The sequence below is a fragment of the Prorops nasuta genome, unplaced genomic scaffold, assembly GCF_024137725.1.
Source record: "Prorops nasuta isolate Cenicafe-Biocafe unplaced genomic scaffold, Cenicafe_Pnas_1.2 PNAS00007, whole genome shotgun sequence".
NCBI lineage: Eukaryota > Metazoa > Arthropoda > Insecta > Hymenoptera > Bethylidae > Prorops > Prorops nasuta.
The window spans coordinates 6,234,816-6,251,796 of NW_027116804.1; the positions used below are offsets into that span (position 1 = coordinate 6,234,816).

The 16,981-nt window shown below is 35.0% G+C and overlaps 1 protein-coding gene across 1 annotated transcript; it reads left to right on the forward strand.

The window, feature by feature from the left end:
• Positions 1-188: 188 nt before the first annotated feature.
• Positions 189-3,164, forward strand: LOC136774994 (uncharacterized). The gene is made up of 3 exons (XM_066729470.1): positions 189-258; positions 303-1,754; positions 1,864-3,164. The coding sequence occupies exons 1-3, from the start codon at positions 189-191 to the stop codon at positions 3,162-3,164; spliced, it is 2,823 nt and encodes a 940-aa protein (XP_066585567.1).
• The last annotated feature ends 13,817 nt before the right edge of the window (positions 3,165-16,981 follow it).

Consider the following 16,981-nt stretch of genomic DNA (forward strand, 5'->3'; position numbering starts at 1 on the left):
GACAGTAGAGAGACAGAGCATGTTTTAATTACACATAACAATTGCCAACGCCGACAATTCCGGAACATCCTAAACGTAATCATGTTAAAAACATTGGGCTCCGCAGCGGAGCCTACGGAGCTACGAAACAAATGACGGATGGCTCCGTAGCGGAGCCAACGGAGCGCTAAGGGTTAACATTGAATCACATGTCAATAGTGGACAATGAAAATGATGATGGTTATTATATGCCTCATCACGCCATAATTAAGGAAGCAAGTCAGACTACGAATATAGAATAGTATTCGACGCCTCTACCAAAGACAAAACGGGTATTTCTTTGAACGATATATTAATGGTCGGTCCTACCATACAAAGTAGGTTAGTTCAACATTTAACACGGTTTCGTATGTACCATTATGTACTAACAGCAGATATCGAAAAGATGTATCGACAAGTACTTTTACATGAAGAAGACCGAAAATATCAAAAGGTTTTATGGCGTCAACAAGGCGTTATTCGAACATTTCAATTAAACACCTTAACATTCGGTGTATCGTCTTCCCCATTTTTAGCTATCCGCACTGTGCATAAATTAGCTGAAGACGAAGCAGAAAATTATCCAAAAGCGTCTAAAATCATTAAAGAACATCTATATGTAGATGATTTGTTGACCGGAGCAAATACTATCGAAGAAGCGCGAAGTTTACGTAATGAAATAATTACATTATTATCAAAGGGGGGATTTACCATACATCAATGGTCTTCTAACGAACCGGCAATAATCCAGGATTTACCTTCCCATGCTTTACATTCGAATTTTATATTAAAGATCGACAATAACTTAAAAACTTTAGGAGTGACGTGGAATGCGAACGATGATAATTTTTGTTACACCCCCAAACCAATTTCGAGGAAAGAAAGTCCGTCTAAAAGGTCTATATTAGCTGAAATAGCTAAAATATTTGATCCGCTAGGGTTATTAGGACCCATCATTTTGTATTTAAAGCGTTTAATGCAAAATATATGGCGTGCAGGCATTGCCTGGGATGAATCGCTGCCGCAAAATATTTATACAGAGTGGATAATTTTCTTAAATCAATGGGACTTGATGGGATCCATTCGATTTCAGAGAAAATTGTTAATCCCAAATTACCAAAAGATTCAAATGCATGGCTTTTGCGACGCGAGCAACATAGGATACGGTGCATGTATTTACGTCAGGTCATGCGATAAAAATGGAAATACCACATCTCATTTGTTGAATGCTAAATCTCGCGTAGCCCCGTTAAAAACATTGACGATTCCGAGACTTGAATTGTGTGGAGCGTTTCTATTAGCTCAGTTATTTCATGAGGTTAGCAATACTATAGATATAAAGCGATTTGAAAAGTGTATTTTCTGGTGTGATTCAATGATAGCACTACATCGGTTAAAGACTCCAGCACATAGGTTAAAAACTTATGTAGCGAATAGAGTAACGAGTACTATAGAACTCAGCGGAGATAATGAATGGCGTTATATACCATCAAGAGACAATCCCGCTGACAGTTTATCCAGGGGGCAATTACCGTGCGATTTCTCGAATAATCAATTGTGGCGACACGGGCCTTCATGGATAATTGAACCAGAAACAAATTGGCCGAAAAGAGTTTTTAAACCAATTGAAATACCTGAATTGAAGGAAAATGTTTGTCTTTCTGTCATTACATCAGAAGTTAATTTTTTAAATAAATTTTCATCATTCGATAAAACGGTAAGAATTGTAGCATATTGTATGCGTTGGAGAAATTCAAATTCTCATAAAGGTACATTTGAATATCGAAGAAATAACTGAATCTGAAACACGATTAATCAAATTACTGCAAAAAATATACTTTGCAGACATTATTGCTGAATTAGATAAAAACAGAAGTGTGGAATCGAAGAAATATGCAAATCTAAGTCCATTTTTAGACAATCAGGGTTTATTAAGAGTGAGAGGTCGTTTACACAAATCAAATATGTCATTTGCTCAAAAACACCCCATTCTAATTCCGAAACACCATCTAACTGATTGCATAATTCGCGAAACTCATGAGCGACTATTTCATGCGGGCATTCAAACCACCTTATACAATATTAGACAAAGGTTTTGGTTGACAAACGGGAAGAATTACGTGCGAAAAATAGTACGTTCATGCATCAAATGCTTTCGATTTCGACCCACGTTTAAACAATGCATAATGGGTAACCTACCTGAGTCACGAGTAAATGCTTCAATTCCCTTTAGTCATACTGGAGTGGACTTTTGTGGCCCATTTTACATCAAGGAGAAAAAATTTAGAAACAGAAACAAAATCAAAAATTACGTCAGCGCTTTTATATGTATGTCAATAAAGGCTGTACATTTGGAAATAGTCACGGATTTGACATCCGAAGGATTTATCGCTGCATTACGGAGATTTACTTCAAGACGAGGAATACCCCAACGTATGTATTCTGATAATGGTACTAATTTTGTTGGGGCTAATAACGAACTAAAAGAGATCTATCGAATAATTAATGTCGATGAGAATCTGCAAAATATCAAAGATTTTGCGACTAAATATCAAATTCAGTGGCATTTCATACCACCTGCAACTCCACATTTTGGTGGGTTGTGGGAATCCACTGTAAAAATCTTTAAGCATCATTTATATAGAGTGGTTAACGATGCTTTATTTACCTTAGAAGAATTTAATACGCTGGTGATAGAAATTGAGGGTGTAATTAATTCCCGACCAATCATAGCTCTTTCCGCCGATCCGAACGACTTACAAGCCTTATCCCCTAGCCACTATTTAATAGGCCATGTTCTAACCTCCATACCGGAGACAAATTTATCTGAGATTCCAGGAAATCGTTTATCAATGTGGCAACACATATCCAAAATACGACAAGATTTCTGGAAACGATGGAGTTATGAGTATTTAAACGAGCTACAAGTACGAAGCAAATGGTCAAAGGGCAGCGAAAACATCAAGATAAACACACTGGTACTCATAAAAAATAAAAATCTGCCATGTTCTCAGTGGTCACTTGGACGAGTAAAAGATCTTCACCCTGGACAAGATGGAATCATTCGTGCGGTTATATTGCATACCAACTCAGGGGATCTAAAAAGAGGAACTAATTATATATGTCCTTTACCGTTGGAGGAATAATCATATAAATTTTCTCATAACTGACGTCAAAACGACAAGTATAAATTAAATACATATTGAACAATATAACTACATATTAATATATAATATTAACACATATATGTATAATAGCGCTTAATGCGTCCACGAAAACAATGCAAGCATCATGCAAGCATTAACATCTACACAATTATATAATATCAATTAATAATTTGTTGAGTTGTAATTTCTTTATCAGTATTTTAAGGTTTCATATTGTAATTTTAATATCATTTATTTGTAACAACATACAAGGTGATTGTTCGGTACCCTCTCAACGGGGGGAGAATGTCTAGCTTTAAAATAAAGGCATGAGCTTTATAATAAGTTGCGCAACTTACATTACAAAGGCCAAACACCAAACATAAACAAATATTTAGTGAGATCGCATTGGAGGGTGGTTGTATGTCGTCGGGTTAAGTCGAGTCGGTCTGCCATTGCGTAATCGGGAACCTTCGGATCTATTCGGAAGGATAGTAGGGAAGGGTCGGATACGTGAACAATCTGGCATTCGGTAAGACATCGGCATACAGCGAACTTCCAACGATCAACACATTATTCCATAACCGACATACCATCAATAATAAAAAAAATAAAGTAAAGTTATACGAAACTACAGTGTATAGAGATATCTATCCTGACCTGTCCAATAAAGGAAAAATCACTAACCACTTCACAAAGACCTTATCACCCTTCTTCCGTAATAACTTCTCCACTAGATATATATTAGGATTAGCAGTTTTTAAAAGTTCATATTCGTAGAATCCTCCGTATATATCAGTACCACTAGAGTCTCTAAGTAAATATGTAACAGGATTTGTTTTCTGCACTTTTATAATTTCAAATATTTCAGTTGTCCAATTTGGTGTGTATCCCTTTACGAATAAATTCTTGCATTTACTGATTCGTACAAAATCACCTACTTTGAACTTGGCACGGCCAACAATCTTTATATTATTGTATACTGTAGTCAGGAGCATATTAGCATGATCTGGCGTCACATCAACTGGTCGCATTCCTATAGTACGATGTTTTCTTGCGTTGTAGTCTTCAACTAGTCGCTGCAGTATGCCTCGCCACTTATAATTTCCATTCAACGTAAATCGTTTCCACATTTCAGTCTTCAGCGTGCGATTCCAGTGCTCAACTATCGTAGCTTTCAATACGCTGTATGTTGAGTAATGATTTATTCTACGTTTTTTTATAAGCGATTTGAAATCACTATTTTAAAACTCCTTGCCATCATCTGTCTGCAAATTTTTGGGCCATCTCCCACTTATCAGAATCTTCGTAAATGCGTCTGTCACTTCCTTGCCAGTTTTGGTTTTTAGTGCTACTGCCTATCCAAATTTCGACAATGCATCAATAACTGTGAGAATATAGTGGTAACCTACGTCAGTATAATTCTTCATATCAACCAGATCTGCTTGCCAGAGGTCATCGAAGCCTCGTATTATAACTCTTCTACGTTGAAAATTCCGTCTTGCAGGTACATGCAGTTCTTCGACCAATTTTTTCTTTTCTTCACTATCCATAACTCTTCAGGTATGTGTTGGGTTTACAAAGGTACAACGAGCTTTGATGGTAGTAAAAGTTTCTTTTCCCTAATAAAACTCTTTGTCGAATTATTTCAAGAAGAATTCTCCTTAGCATGATTTTCCGCATGAAAAATAGCACTTTTTGTTTTTTTTTTGTTTAATTTCGCGATATCTTCATTATATGTTTCTTTGATTCAGCATCCTCTTTAGTCTGATTCGCCATGAAAATTGATGCATATTTCTTTAAATCTGCATTATCTTCAGCATGTTTCTGCATGAAATTACTCAATTTCACTTGAAAATCATTCAGCCTTAACTCGGTTTCATCCAGTCTTAACGCAATACTTCGTAAAATATCACTGTTTTCTTGCATTTCATTTTTAAGGTTCTCACGTATAGCATTCATATTATCCAGCAGAACACGCATATTCACAGCACATTTCTCATCAGTAGCATCAAATCCTAAATTTGAAATAATATTCCCTTAGCATTAAATGCATTCATACGTTTATCAAATTTTAATGTTTCATCTTCAGTTTTGCGGAAATATTTTCTCACATTACTGGCAGTGGAAATACCTCCAAATTTATTTATCGACATTGTGAAGTAACACAATCAACTGGGATATTATGGAAAGTGTAATCTCTTTTATAGGATTATACGTTTTTCATGAAGCTCCTCAATTATTGATTGTATCTCATTATGATGATTCGTATGTCCTGCAGCAGATGATGCTATCAAAAGTCTCAAACGTTCAACTAATTCGTTCGGATCATTCCAATGTACATAGTTCACTGGTTTATCATTAACACACATAACCGCTGCCTTTTACAAGATTCTTTGGAGGAAATAATGGGCTAATTATTTTCTTCCATTTAGGACCCTTATTCCCACGAAGCTTTCCCTCGCTATTGTAATTTGCTAAGTGTACATTAGTTTGAGAAAGAATATTCTTATATGTTTTTAAATCATCTTCAGAATAATCATGTGGCTCTTTCATGAAGATCAATTCAAATAGACCAATAGTACTCTGATAATACTCATCATCAATAATAATAAAATCTTTACGATTTACTTTAAAAGAACATTTTCCAAGTCTCATTTTGTTAAGTCTAGCATCTCGTTCAACTCCAAAATTATCATCAATTAAATCCTTATTTTTACGCATAAACATCTCTATATATTTATGTCCAATTGGTGCATATTCTGACAAAGAACTATTTAAATCTAAGGATCTTTGCAATGGCGATGATGGAGTTTCTGCTTGCATTGGTGATGGTATTGCTAAATCATTAACATCCTTTTCCACTTTCACTCCCTCCTCCTCTACATCCCCATCCTCTTCCAGAGAAAGGTATAATGTTTTATTAGGCCGTGAATATCCTTGCTCATCATCATCAGATGAAGGGGTTGGAATTTTAAATCTAGAGTTGTCTGCGAAATATTGACGTTGTGGAGTCGATGAGAAATAAGTCCTTTTACGTTTCAATGTAATAATCAAAGAATTATCGCTTACAGTAGTCTTCTGTAGCGGTTCCCGTTTATACTCATATTTCGGGGAGACGAAGGTCATCTCATTATGTTCAGTAAGCTTCTTCAATGGCTCAACAATTGGTTTCCATCATTTCTCTTCTTGATTTGAGTGCACAATATTTTTCACGAATTACTTTACTTTTCGCGGCAATCTTCTTAAGCAGCATCTTTTCTTCCATTTTCCTGCATTCCATGTTTTCCACGTTCAATCAACGTTCAATCAACGTTCAATCCACGTTCAATCCACGTTCAATATACGTTTTCACGTTCAAACCACGTTCAATCCATGTTCAATCCACGTTCAATCTAGCTTCAATCCATGTTCAATCCAGGTTCAGTCCATGTTTTTATTTCCACGTTTATACTAGGTTTATTCCACGCTCATTTGATGTGTGTGTGTGTTTTGATGGAAACTTAGCTCTAAACTGAACAATCTTAAGGTAGTAGTCTCATTTTTCGGGTCAAAAAATTCGATTTTTTTTTGCATATTTCGAAAGTATGATATCATTGAAATATGGTGTATAAATTTTAAACCAAAATTCAAAATATTAATAAAGTTATAGGACATTTTAAACAGCGCTGCATAGCTTGCGCGCTGTTAGCTGCGCGACAGCTGTTAACAGTCGGTCCCCTCGGCTATGACCCATCACCTTCATATCTGTTTGGGACTTCTTGTACCTTTCGGAATACAAAATAATAAACCTGTGTTAGTATACAGGTATGACTGAAGGCTTGCTATACGCACCGGGCATCGACGATTAGCGTGAGTATGAAAGTTCTGTTAGCCAAACTTTAAACGCGTTTTCCTCGAAACCACGTTTTCTCGGTCGGCCCGAGGCATAACAGATTTTCGGTTGAACCGATCGGGCTGAAATTTTTACAGGTTGTTCTACACATCTGTAATTCTGGCAGGTACTAGAATCATTTTTTTTCATCCATTATTTTTCAAGTTACAGCCCAATTAACACTAAAAAAATTGTACTTTTTTTTTCGAAGTCCGCCATTTTGTTATTTTTCAACCAAATTATTTTTTTCTAGTACCTGCCAGAATGACAATCCTACTGAACAATAATCCGTTGGCTTTTTTTATTTTCGATTACCCAAATTAGAGGTACCTCACGGGCCAGCAGCACATATTTTTTTTTTTCACCTACTTTGAACCTATATAGTTTAAATAAAATATCGTAAAAATGAGAAAAAAAATATTTTTGAATAATTTAATATAGTATTAATAACCTATAAAAATTTAAGATTTTTTGCATTTCATTTAAGTAGTTAACAAAATTTCCAAAAAATATCCTGCAAAACCGGTCGATTTATGAGACTACTACCTTAAGCAAAGGGTATACTATTTAATCGTAGCATACTCATCGAAACTTTTCCGATATTTACCATTTTGAATTGTACTATCCTTGTCGATCACTAGAAATCCATAATCATGGTGCCAGCACTTTGAACACAATTCATTGAATTTTTCAAATGACATATCCGTGTTTACATGATCGTTATAAATATGTTTTAAATTAGTACCATCTTGCTTAAAGATTATGAGAAGATTTGCATTATCACGAATGATGTGTTTAGGAATTTTAGCATAAGTCTGTCAGAGGTAGAAGCAGTCAATATTTGAATGTCTACCCATGGAGAAGTAGTCTCTGATATTATCCTGATTATCGTTAGCAACATCATCAAATATGAAAATAGAATTGGGTAACGCCTCAGTTACCTTCACAACGTCGCTATTGTTTGAAAATTTAATTACCTTTTAGTCCTTTTAATAACCGTTCAAGGTATTGATACTTGGGTTGTTGAAGCGACTTTGAGTATACATAAATATTTTCAAATCTCCACCGTTAGGACTTTCTACGAGACTAAGCAGTACGTTTGTTTTACCGCAATTCGAGGGTCCGCAAATTATACTACGAATTGTAGATGAAAGTTGGGATCCATGACGTTTACTCCTTCCTCCACAACACCCACCGACAATAAAGCGATCGGCGTTGGAGACACGAATGTGCAGTGGTTGCTTTACGAAATCCATAACTGTAAAACTCTATGATCATGCAAGCTATTTATAGGCTTGAAGCAGATTATCTCATCAGTTCTCATTATGTCGTTGTTAATGTTAGATGTGCTACGTTTGGAGGATTAACTATTGAGCAGCTTGAATACATTCCAAAAATTTTACTATTGAAGCGCTTTCCAAACAGTATTCGACTTGTTTGGTGTAAATTGCCTGAGCACATTCGTGCAGATCCTGAAGTGCAACAATATCGTGCCTGAACGGAACATTATAATTTACCTAATCAAGATCATTTTGATGGAATACCGTCTTCAATAAAAAATTGCTGGATGTGTCAACGAACCCGTTAGGAAAGCATGACATGATGAGATATGGTTGTGGATCTTTTTTCAATAAGCTGCTAAATAAACTACCCTTCGAGCTGCATGTACCTGGCTACAATTATTTCGGTCCAGGTACTCGCCTTCATGAACCGTTAGCACGTGTGATCGAGGAATAAACCCTCTGGATAATGCTTGCCGTGAGCATGATATCGCATATTCAGTATATAAGGACCTGCCCTCGCGTCATCATGCTGATAAAGTACTTGCACGCCGTGCACGACAACGTATCATAACTAGTGACTAATCCGTAGGTGAACGAGCGACAGCGACTGCTGTCTGGGTATCAATGAATACAAAACGGAAACTCGGCTTAGGACTGCGAGTGTCTAGAAAAAGTACGATGAGAAGAAAAATTCGTGTACCGAAAAAACGAGGTGGTTTATTGAGGAAAAAGTCACTTACTAAAACAAAACGGGGGGGTTTATTACCATTGCTTCCGCTGCTGAGTGCGGTGGGCGCATTAGCTGGAGGTGCGGCAGGTATAGCAAAGGCTGTAAACGACACCAAAGCAGCCAAAAAACAATTGGAAGAAATGCATCGACACAATCGCTTAATGGAAGCGAGACGTGGACAAGGTTTATACCTCGCACCATACAGTCGAATGGGAGAGGGAGTGAAAAGGAAAAGGAAAAGAAAATAAATGGACTTCCTAAATCTGGACCTACTAGTAATATGCAATTATCAAACGTCTGCCGTAAAATACCGCATTTTCAGGGAGTCTTTATGCGTACATCTCTACTTCAAAATGCGTAACGCAATGAGTGCGCAATTGTGAATCTCGATGACAAACAAGGTCCTGGAACACATTGGGTCGTTTACGTTAAACGTAATAAGCACGTTAAGTATTTCGATTCCTTCGGAAATTTAAAGCCTCCAATTAAACTTGTGGAATATTTTGGACCTTCTGCTATAATCTACTACAACCACGACCAATATCAATCGTATGATTCAAGCATATGCGGTCAGTTGTGTGTCAAGTTTCTACGTGAACAATGTCTTTAACAGTTACACTCTCTGGCCGTGACTCGGTAATGGGGTCAAATTTTTTCCCCCCGATCGATCTTCGAGGTGGACATTATGAACTCTGTCCCGTAGACTTTCAGAGCTTCAATTCAATCTCTAATGTTGATGAGACAAACAATATATTTTACGTTGATGATCAGGAGCTAACTATACCTACAGGTTGTTATGAGCTCAATGCTATAAATGACATTTTACGTGCTCAGATGTTCGAAGGTGATGAAGAAGAAGTAATTGTTCTACGTGGTAATAATAATACATTAAAAAGTGAAATAAAGTGTAAATATCAGATTGATTTTACACAACCTAACAATATAGGCTCTTTGTTGGGTTTTTCATCAGATCGTGTTATTCCACCGAACACACTAGCTGAATCAGACGAGCCCGTAAACATTATAAGAGTAAATATATTACGAATTGAATGCAACATTACAGCGGGTGCGTACACAAACGGTAGACCTCGACATGTTATACATGAATTTTTTTCGAGTGTTCCGCCAGGTTATAAAATCGCAGAAACACCGAAGAACGTCATTTACTTGCCTGTCATTGCGAAAGTAATTGACCGTCTCACCTTGCGTATTCTCGATCAGGAAGATCGTATATTAAATTTCAAAGGTGAAGAAATCACAATTCGTTTACATATTAGAAAATGCTGATTTACAAGAGTACTTATAAATTACCGATACTCGATAAGCCTATCAGTCCAACTGCTGCAGCAGGACTGAATACATTGAGTGAAGGTAACGCTGAAGGACAAAATACATTGAGCGAAGGTTACGTTGGAGCATCATTAACAAGAAGAAATATCACCTTTCTACAATCACTAGGTTTCAACGTTAGTAATAAAAATGGATCCATTAGATGTAACCGCTCAACCGGTGTTCGACAATCGCATCAATAAAATGGAAATGCATGCATACAATCCTTATGCAAATGTCTCATTGGGAAATAGTGATGAAATTCGAATTCCTATACAACAGCAAGATTTAATTCTTCTACCCTGTGAAAGTTATCTCTACATTGAGGGAAAGACAATCGTTGGAACCCGTGCTTTGGATGCAGCAACCCAAGATGTCGTAGGACTTGACTGTAATTCCATGGCATTCTTGTTTGATGAAATTCGTTATGAATTGAATGGTATTGAGATTGATCGCTGCAAGAATGTGGGTATTACTAGCTCCATGAAGAATCTCATCTCCTTAACTGCTGAGGAAAGTGCAAGTCTACGTCATTCAGGATGGTTTCTAACAGATCACAGGTCTACGAATCATTTCAACTTTTGTGTACCATTGCAAATGCTGTTGGATTTTTGTGAAGACTACAGAAGAGTTATAATAAATGCACGTCATGAATTCGTTCTTATTCGAGCACGTGATGATATAAATTCACTAAATTCTTCGAGAAAAATCATCAACTCCAAAATTGATTTGCAAAAAGTGCAGTGGAGGATTCCTCATGTATCACTGAATGGTTATACAAAACTTAAATTTCTACGTTTGATTGAGCAAAACAAAAGTCTAACCATGGCTTTTCGTTCCTGGGAACTCTACGAATATCCACTTCTACCTGAAACACAGAGGCATACATGGGCCGTAAAAGCTGCAACACAATTGGAGAAACCTCGATATGTTATACTAGCATTTAGACAAAATAAGAAGAGTACGCAGCATATGGAGGTGCTTAGATTCAATGACAGTTCTGTTCGTGATGTTAAAGTCTATCTGAATTCAGAATTTTATCCATATGATCGAATTGATAGTGATAGCGAAAAAAACCGTTATTCTGTACTATATGATATGTATGTTAAATTTATCCATTCATATTATGCAGGAGAAAAACAGTCGAAACCATTGCTTAATTACAAAAACTTTGTGGAATACGGTCCTCTCTTCGTCATCGATTGTTCGCATCAAAATGAATCTATAAAGTCAGGCACTGTTGATGTTAAAATTGAGATTGATTGTACTAGAAATATTCCAAGTAATACTACTGCGTTTTGTTTAATTATACATGATAAAATCGTTGAATATAACCCGCTTACTAGTATTGTTAGAAATGTAAGTTAATAGACTAGATTTATATGTATTGTTATGTACATAGAATAAACATACATAACTTATTGTTACAATAAGCATTATATAATTAATATAATTAATATATTTAATATTATTTTCATTTGAAGACATAATTAATAAATCTAAATTATCATAGTTATACTAAAATACCAATAGCCTCATTGTAAAGGAGAAATACTCCTAATAGCGACAAATTCCTGAGTGTAATACGAAGCGCCAGACGCAGCTCGTTCACACTGTCGCCAAGGCTAAGTCCCGACACGTGGCAAATGCACTTCGACGGCAGTCGAATGTTCTAGAACAATGACGCATTTGACCATTGGGACCCGCAAATGTTACCATATAAGGTAATGTTTGACGCTGCACTTTGAGGGTAAGAGCCCCAAACGTGCAGCCCCAAAAATCAGTTCGAGTCAAAAGCTAGAAGGAACAAGTCGAGTCTCCTAGGACCTTCAGTCCTCTTATCTCTTAATCTTATCCAGGCATTCCTTTGTCTCTTAAAACTATAATTATCTAGCTCATAGCTCTGGTTATCAACTTGTATAAAGAAGAAACATTGTAAATCAAAAATCAATAAACCTTATTATACAAGAGAATTTCAAGTTTGTCGTGAATCAGCGATTGAACCACAACAGTATCTTACTAATGTAGTGAGGGATAAAGAAAAAATAAATAAATAAGATATAATAAACATTTATTGATGTCATTCCTTAAAAACATTCCTTACAAACATTTCCAAAATTTATCTTATGATTATCATTGGGTAACTTTAAATTCTAAATTATTGTATCGTCCTCCAACATATAAGATTTTTAATGTATTCGCTGATGCAGCATTTTGAAGTTCTTTGATTAGTTCAGGTGACTCCAGTAATTTCATCATCCTTGAGGGTAGGAAGAACTATTCGTCTGTAGCCAGCTTCGCTATTAATTTCTTTTCATATTTGGTCTTAATTTTCACTAATTCAGTGATTTGATACTCCTTATTCTCCTCAAAAGTATTCAGCTTTACGAAAGTCTTAGGTTCGTAAGTTACACTTGCAAGTGCATTGATCTTAGTTAAATCCATTTTTCTGTGAAAAAAAAAACATAGAAATTGAGAAAAGAAAAAACTTTGAAATAGAATAGCAAGAAAAGAGAATAATTCTTACCACCCAAAAAGAGTTTCTGTGGTACAGCAAGGAAAATCCCACAAAAAACAGACTTCGCCTGTAAAAAAAAGACGGCAAGTACATAAGCCATCTCGCATAAATAATATAGTAAAATTATCCAATTAAAAAAAGTAGTGAAATCCAAATATTAGGCAAGTATATTTTATTACCTTAGCAAAAGTTAAATTTTCGAAAAAAAAAAGGAACAAAAAAGTTACTTGCCAAGCCCGTAATGTCCATGCACAGTGAGAAATAGAATCGTCTGTGGTTCGGCAAACTTCACTCTGTATTTTAACATGAAATTTGCTATACAACGCTATAGCTGAATCTTACACACAATTCAATTTCCCACTGGGCATGGACATTACGGGCCTGGCAAGTAACTTTTTGTTCCTTTTTTTTTCGAAAATTTAACTTTTGCTAAGGTAATAAAATATACTTGCCTAATATTTGGATTTCACTACTTTTTTTAATTGGATAATTTTACTATATTATTTATGCGAGATGGCTTATGTACTTGCCGTCTTTTTTTTACAGGCGAAGTCTGTTTTTTGTGGGATTTCATAACGTTTTGTAAGAGTATACTATTTAAAAAATTAAATAATTCTTTTAATTTTTCTACAGAACTTAAAGAAAATTTCCACACTTCTCATTTTTTGAAACAGCAGCGCTTAACAAATAAAATAATATATATTAATATTGAAAAAATATCATAGTCAACACATTGAATTCATTGATATTTGTAACGCATTCTGCATAAATGAACTTCATAATTAATGCCCCGGCTACTTGTTTAATGTTTTCAGTTTCACTATAATAAAAGTTTGATTAAATTTTTCATATTCAATGAACATACTTTCAACATATAAAAATAATTAAGTAAAATGTATGTTTTAATTAATTTACATTTTCTGTTTATCAACATTTGACTTTTACCACCATCTGACCTTTCCAGACTTCACTAGTTTCATCAACTACTTGAGTTGATACTGGGGCAAGACTGGACAAGCAATTCGCAAAGCTTTGAATAAGTTACAATCAAGCATATATTCAAAGCTGACAATGTCGTTTTGCATATCACGTTTCTTTTTAGCACCAATTACTATCACATTTATGCTGCTAATTCTTGACAAAGGTGATATAGGAGATACATTGGCGAGTCGGGATTATAACATTTCCTGTGCCAGAGTCCTCATATGTACATTTCACAAATTTCTAAACACTTTTCAAACTGGTCGGATAACTGGTGCTGCAAAACGGAGTCGAAATAATTAATTTTTGTCTGATATTTTTCCCATTGAGAATAAACGTGCATTTTTTGATCCATACCAATGACCTGTATACTGTCTCTGGCTTAGAATACTTAGGTAATGGAGGAAAATAATCAGCAGTTATTAACTCAATTTGACATAATTTCATCCAATGAATCCCATCCTTAAATCATGGCTGAGCAATGGATTACTTTTTTGTGAATATTGGCCATTTCTTACTTTGCCAATCTTTCAAAACTTTCATCTTGGCCTGTTTCAAGTCTCAGAAAATGCAGGAGTGAATAGTCCAATTTTTTATTCAACTCCATCAGTCATTATATGGGCGAACCTTCCTCCTTGGATTTTTAGTTCAATTGTATCAAATGTATTTAAGTCAAAGCACAAGTATTACTATTTGCTATAATACACTTGCACAGTGACTGTAAAATACTAAATGATAACACTATGAGTAAGTCTGAAATCAAATTCATCATTTAACAGTCTTAATCTTCAAATAAAATAAATATTTGAAGGAACATGAAACATCTCAGTTACTTAACACTATTTGATTTTGCTTCATCTCCATTTTCTTTATTGCTTGTTGACCTAACTTCTGTAATATTTGGTTGTCTTCACATCTTTTGTAAACAGCTACTATCGTATAATTTGTTCAAATCCAAATACTGGTCAACTTGTATTTTACGTAAATGAATATTCTTTGGAATGTTTCATATCTTTCAAATAAGCATTGCCATAATTTAAACTGAAATATTTGTTCGTATATATATGATATAACCTATCGGATAGTTACAATCAATATCACTTTAAAGAAAACAAAAAGCAAAACATGCATTTGATTAATGATTTCAATACCTGAAAGTTTAGCATATGGTTATTAAATACCTTAACAATTTCTTTCAATTAATATCCTCCTGATAATGACCGATGCACATTAATGTTGAAAGTATGCTTCTCATTGGCACAGAGTTGTTAATATTAATCTTATTTAATCCAGTCAGCTCTATCCTCATCAATGAATATGAAAATGTTCTGTCTTAATTTAATCTGAAAAAGAAATACCACAAAGTACCACAAAGTATATTACATCCTGTATTGTAAAATACAGGGTGTAACGAAACGACCGCCTTTTCTCGTAACTGGAGGTTCGGGGTGACAAACTGAGTGTACGTGTAAAATTTCGTTCGAATCGTTCAAGAGGTTTAAAAGTTATTTCTATTTAAAAATCACCCTTTTTCAGTCCTTTTCGAACGACTTTAACTGCATAATGGAAAGTGGAGAAAGTGAAAAACAATTGATGAGCACCCAGCTAGAATGTAAAAATTATCGATCGCGTGCGGTAATACTTTTGCTATTTATTTCTTTAATCTGGCTATTAGATTAATTTTAAAAATAACAAAATCCTTTACATTACAATTTCAATTCAATTCAGTACAAGCATCATTGACTGATTTGATGGAAAGAGCGAGTTGACGCAATGTAAAGGAAAGTATCAAAAGCTAAGATATCGCGCGAGCGCAATGATAACTTAATAGACAATGCATGAGGGCATTCTCTTTCTACTAACGAAGCTAAAGGGAATGATTCAAAATCAATACATTGATGAAGGAGAAAACTAAACTCACCCATTAAATGTTCTGCAAGTTCCTTTAAAACGAAGTTTTTGAAAAAGCTTCAAACTGGCTCCTCGATGATTTCCAGAAAGCACACTATCACTGATTTTGCATTTAAACACTTGTGAATTTAAACAAATTAGGTATTAACTTACGTTTCTTCAAAACACTGGTGAATTTGACACTTTTGAACTGTTTAAAGTAGGGTGATTAAGAGTGGTCGAAACGAATTATTGATTATTCTATCTCTCTGTGTCTCTCTTTTCAGCCTACTTCAAACAGTTCAAAAAGTGTCAAATTAACCGGTGTTTTGAAGAAACGTAGGTTAACACCTAATTTGCTTAAATTCGCGAGTTCTTAAATGCAAAATCAATGATAGTGTACATTCTGGAAATCATTGAGAAGCCAGTTTGAAGCTTTTTCAAAAACTTCGGTGTAAAGGAACTTGGAGAACGTTAAATGGGTAAGTTTAATTTTGTCTGTCATCAATGAATTGATTTTAAATCATTCTTTTTACCTTCGTTTGTAGAAAGAAAATGCCTTGATGTGTTTCCTATTAAATTATCAGTGCAGTCGCGTGATATCTTAGCTTTTGATACTTTCCTTTTCATTTTATCTTCTCCCTCTTACCATCAATTCAGTCAATGATACTTGTATTGAATTGATTTGCAATTGTAATGAAAAGGATTTTGCTATTTTTAAAATTAATCTAATAGCCAAATTAATGAAATAAATAGCAAATGTATTATCGCGCGAGATCGATAATTTTTACATTCTAGTGGGGTGTTCGTCAATTGTTTTTTCACTTTCTCCACTTTATTATGCACAGTTAAAGTCGTTCGAAAAGGACCGAAAAAGGGTGAGTTTTAAATGGAAATAACTTTTAAACCCCTTGAACGATTCGAACAAAATTTTACACGTGCATTTGGATGGTCACCCCGAACGTCCAGTTACGAGAAAAGGCGGTCGTTTCGTTACACCCTGTATATTGTTATACTCATCTAATTCGCGAATCCTTCAGTCACTGTTAATTGAATTATTTGTGATTGTAGAAATTAACAGATGCAATATCGCAACACGATGAATAATCCCACTGCATTAAATAAAAATAACCTCACATTACAATTTACACAGTTCAATATAGTCGCCGAATTGACAGTTCACAACCATATAGTTTGGTCGCTGAGTATATT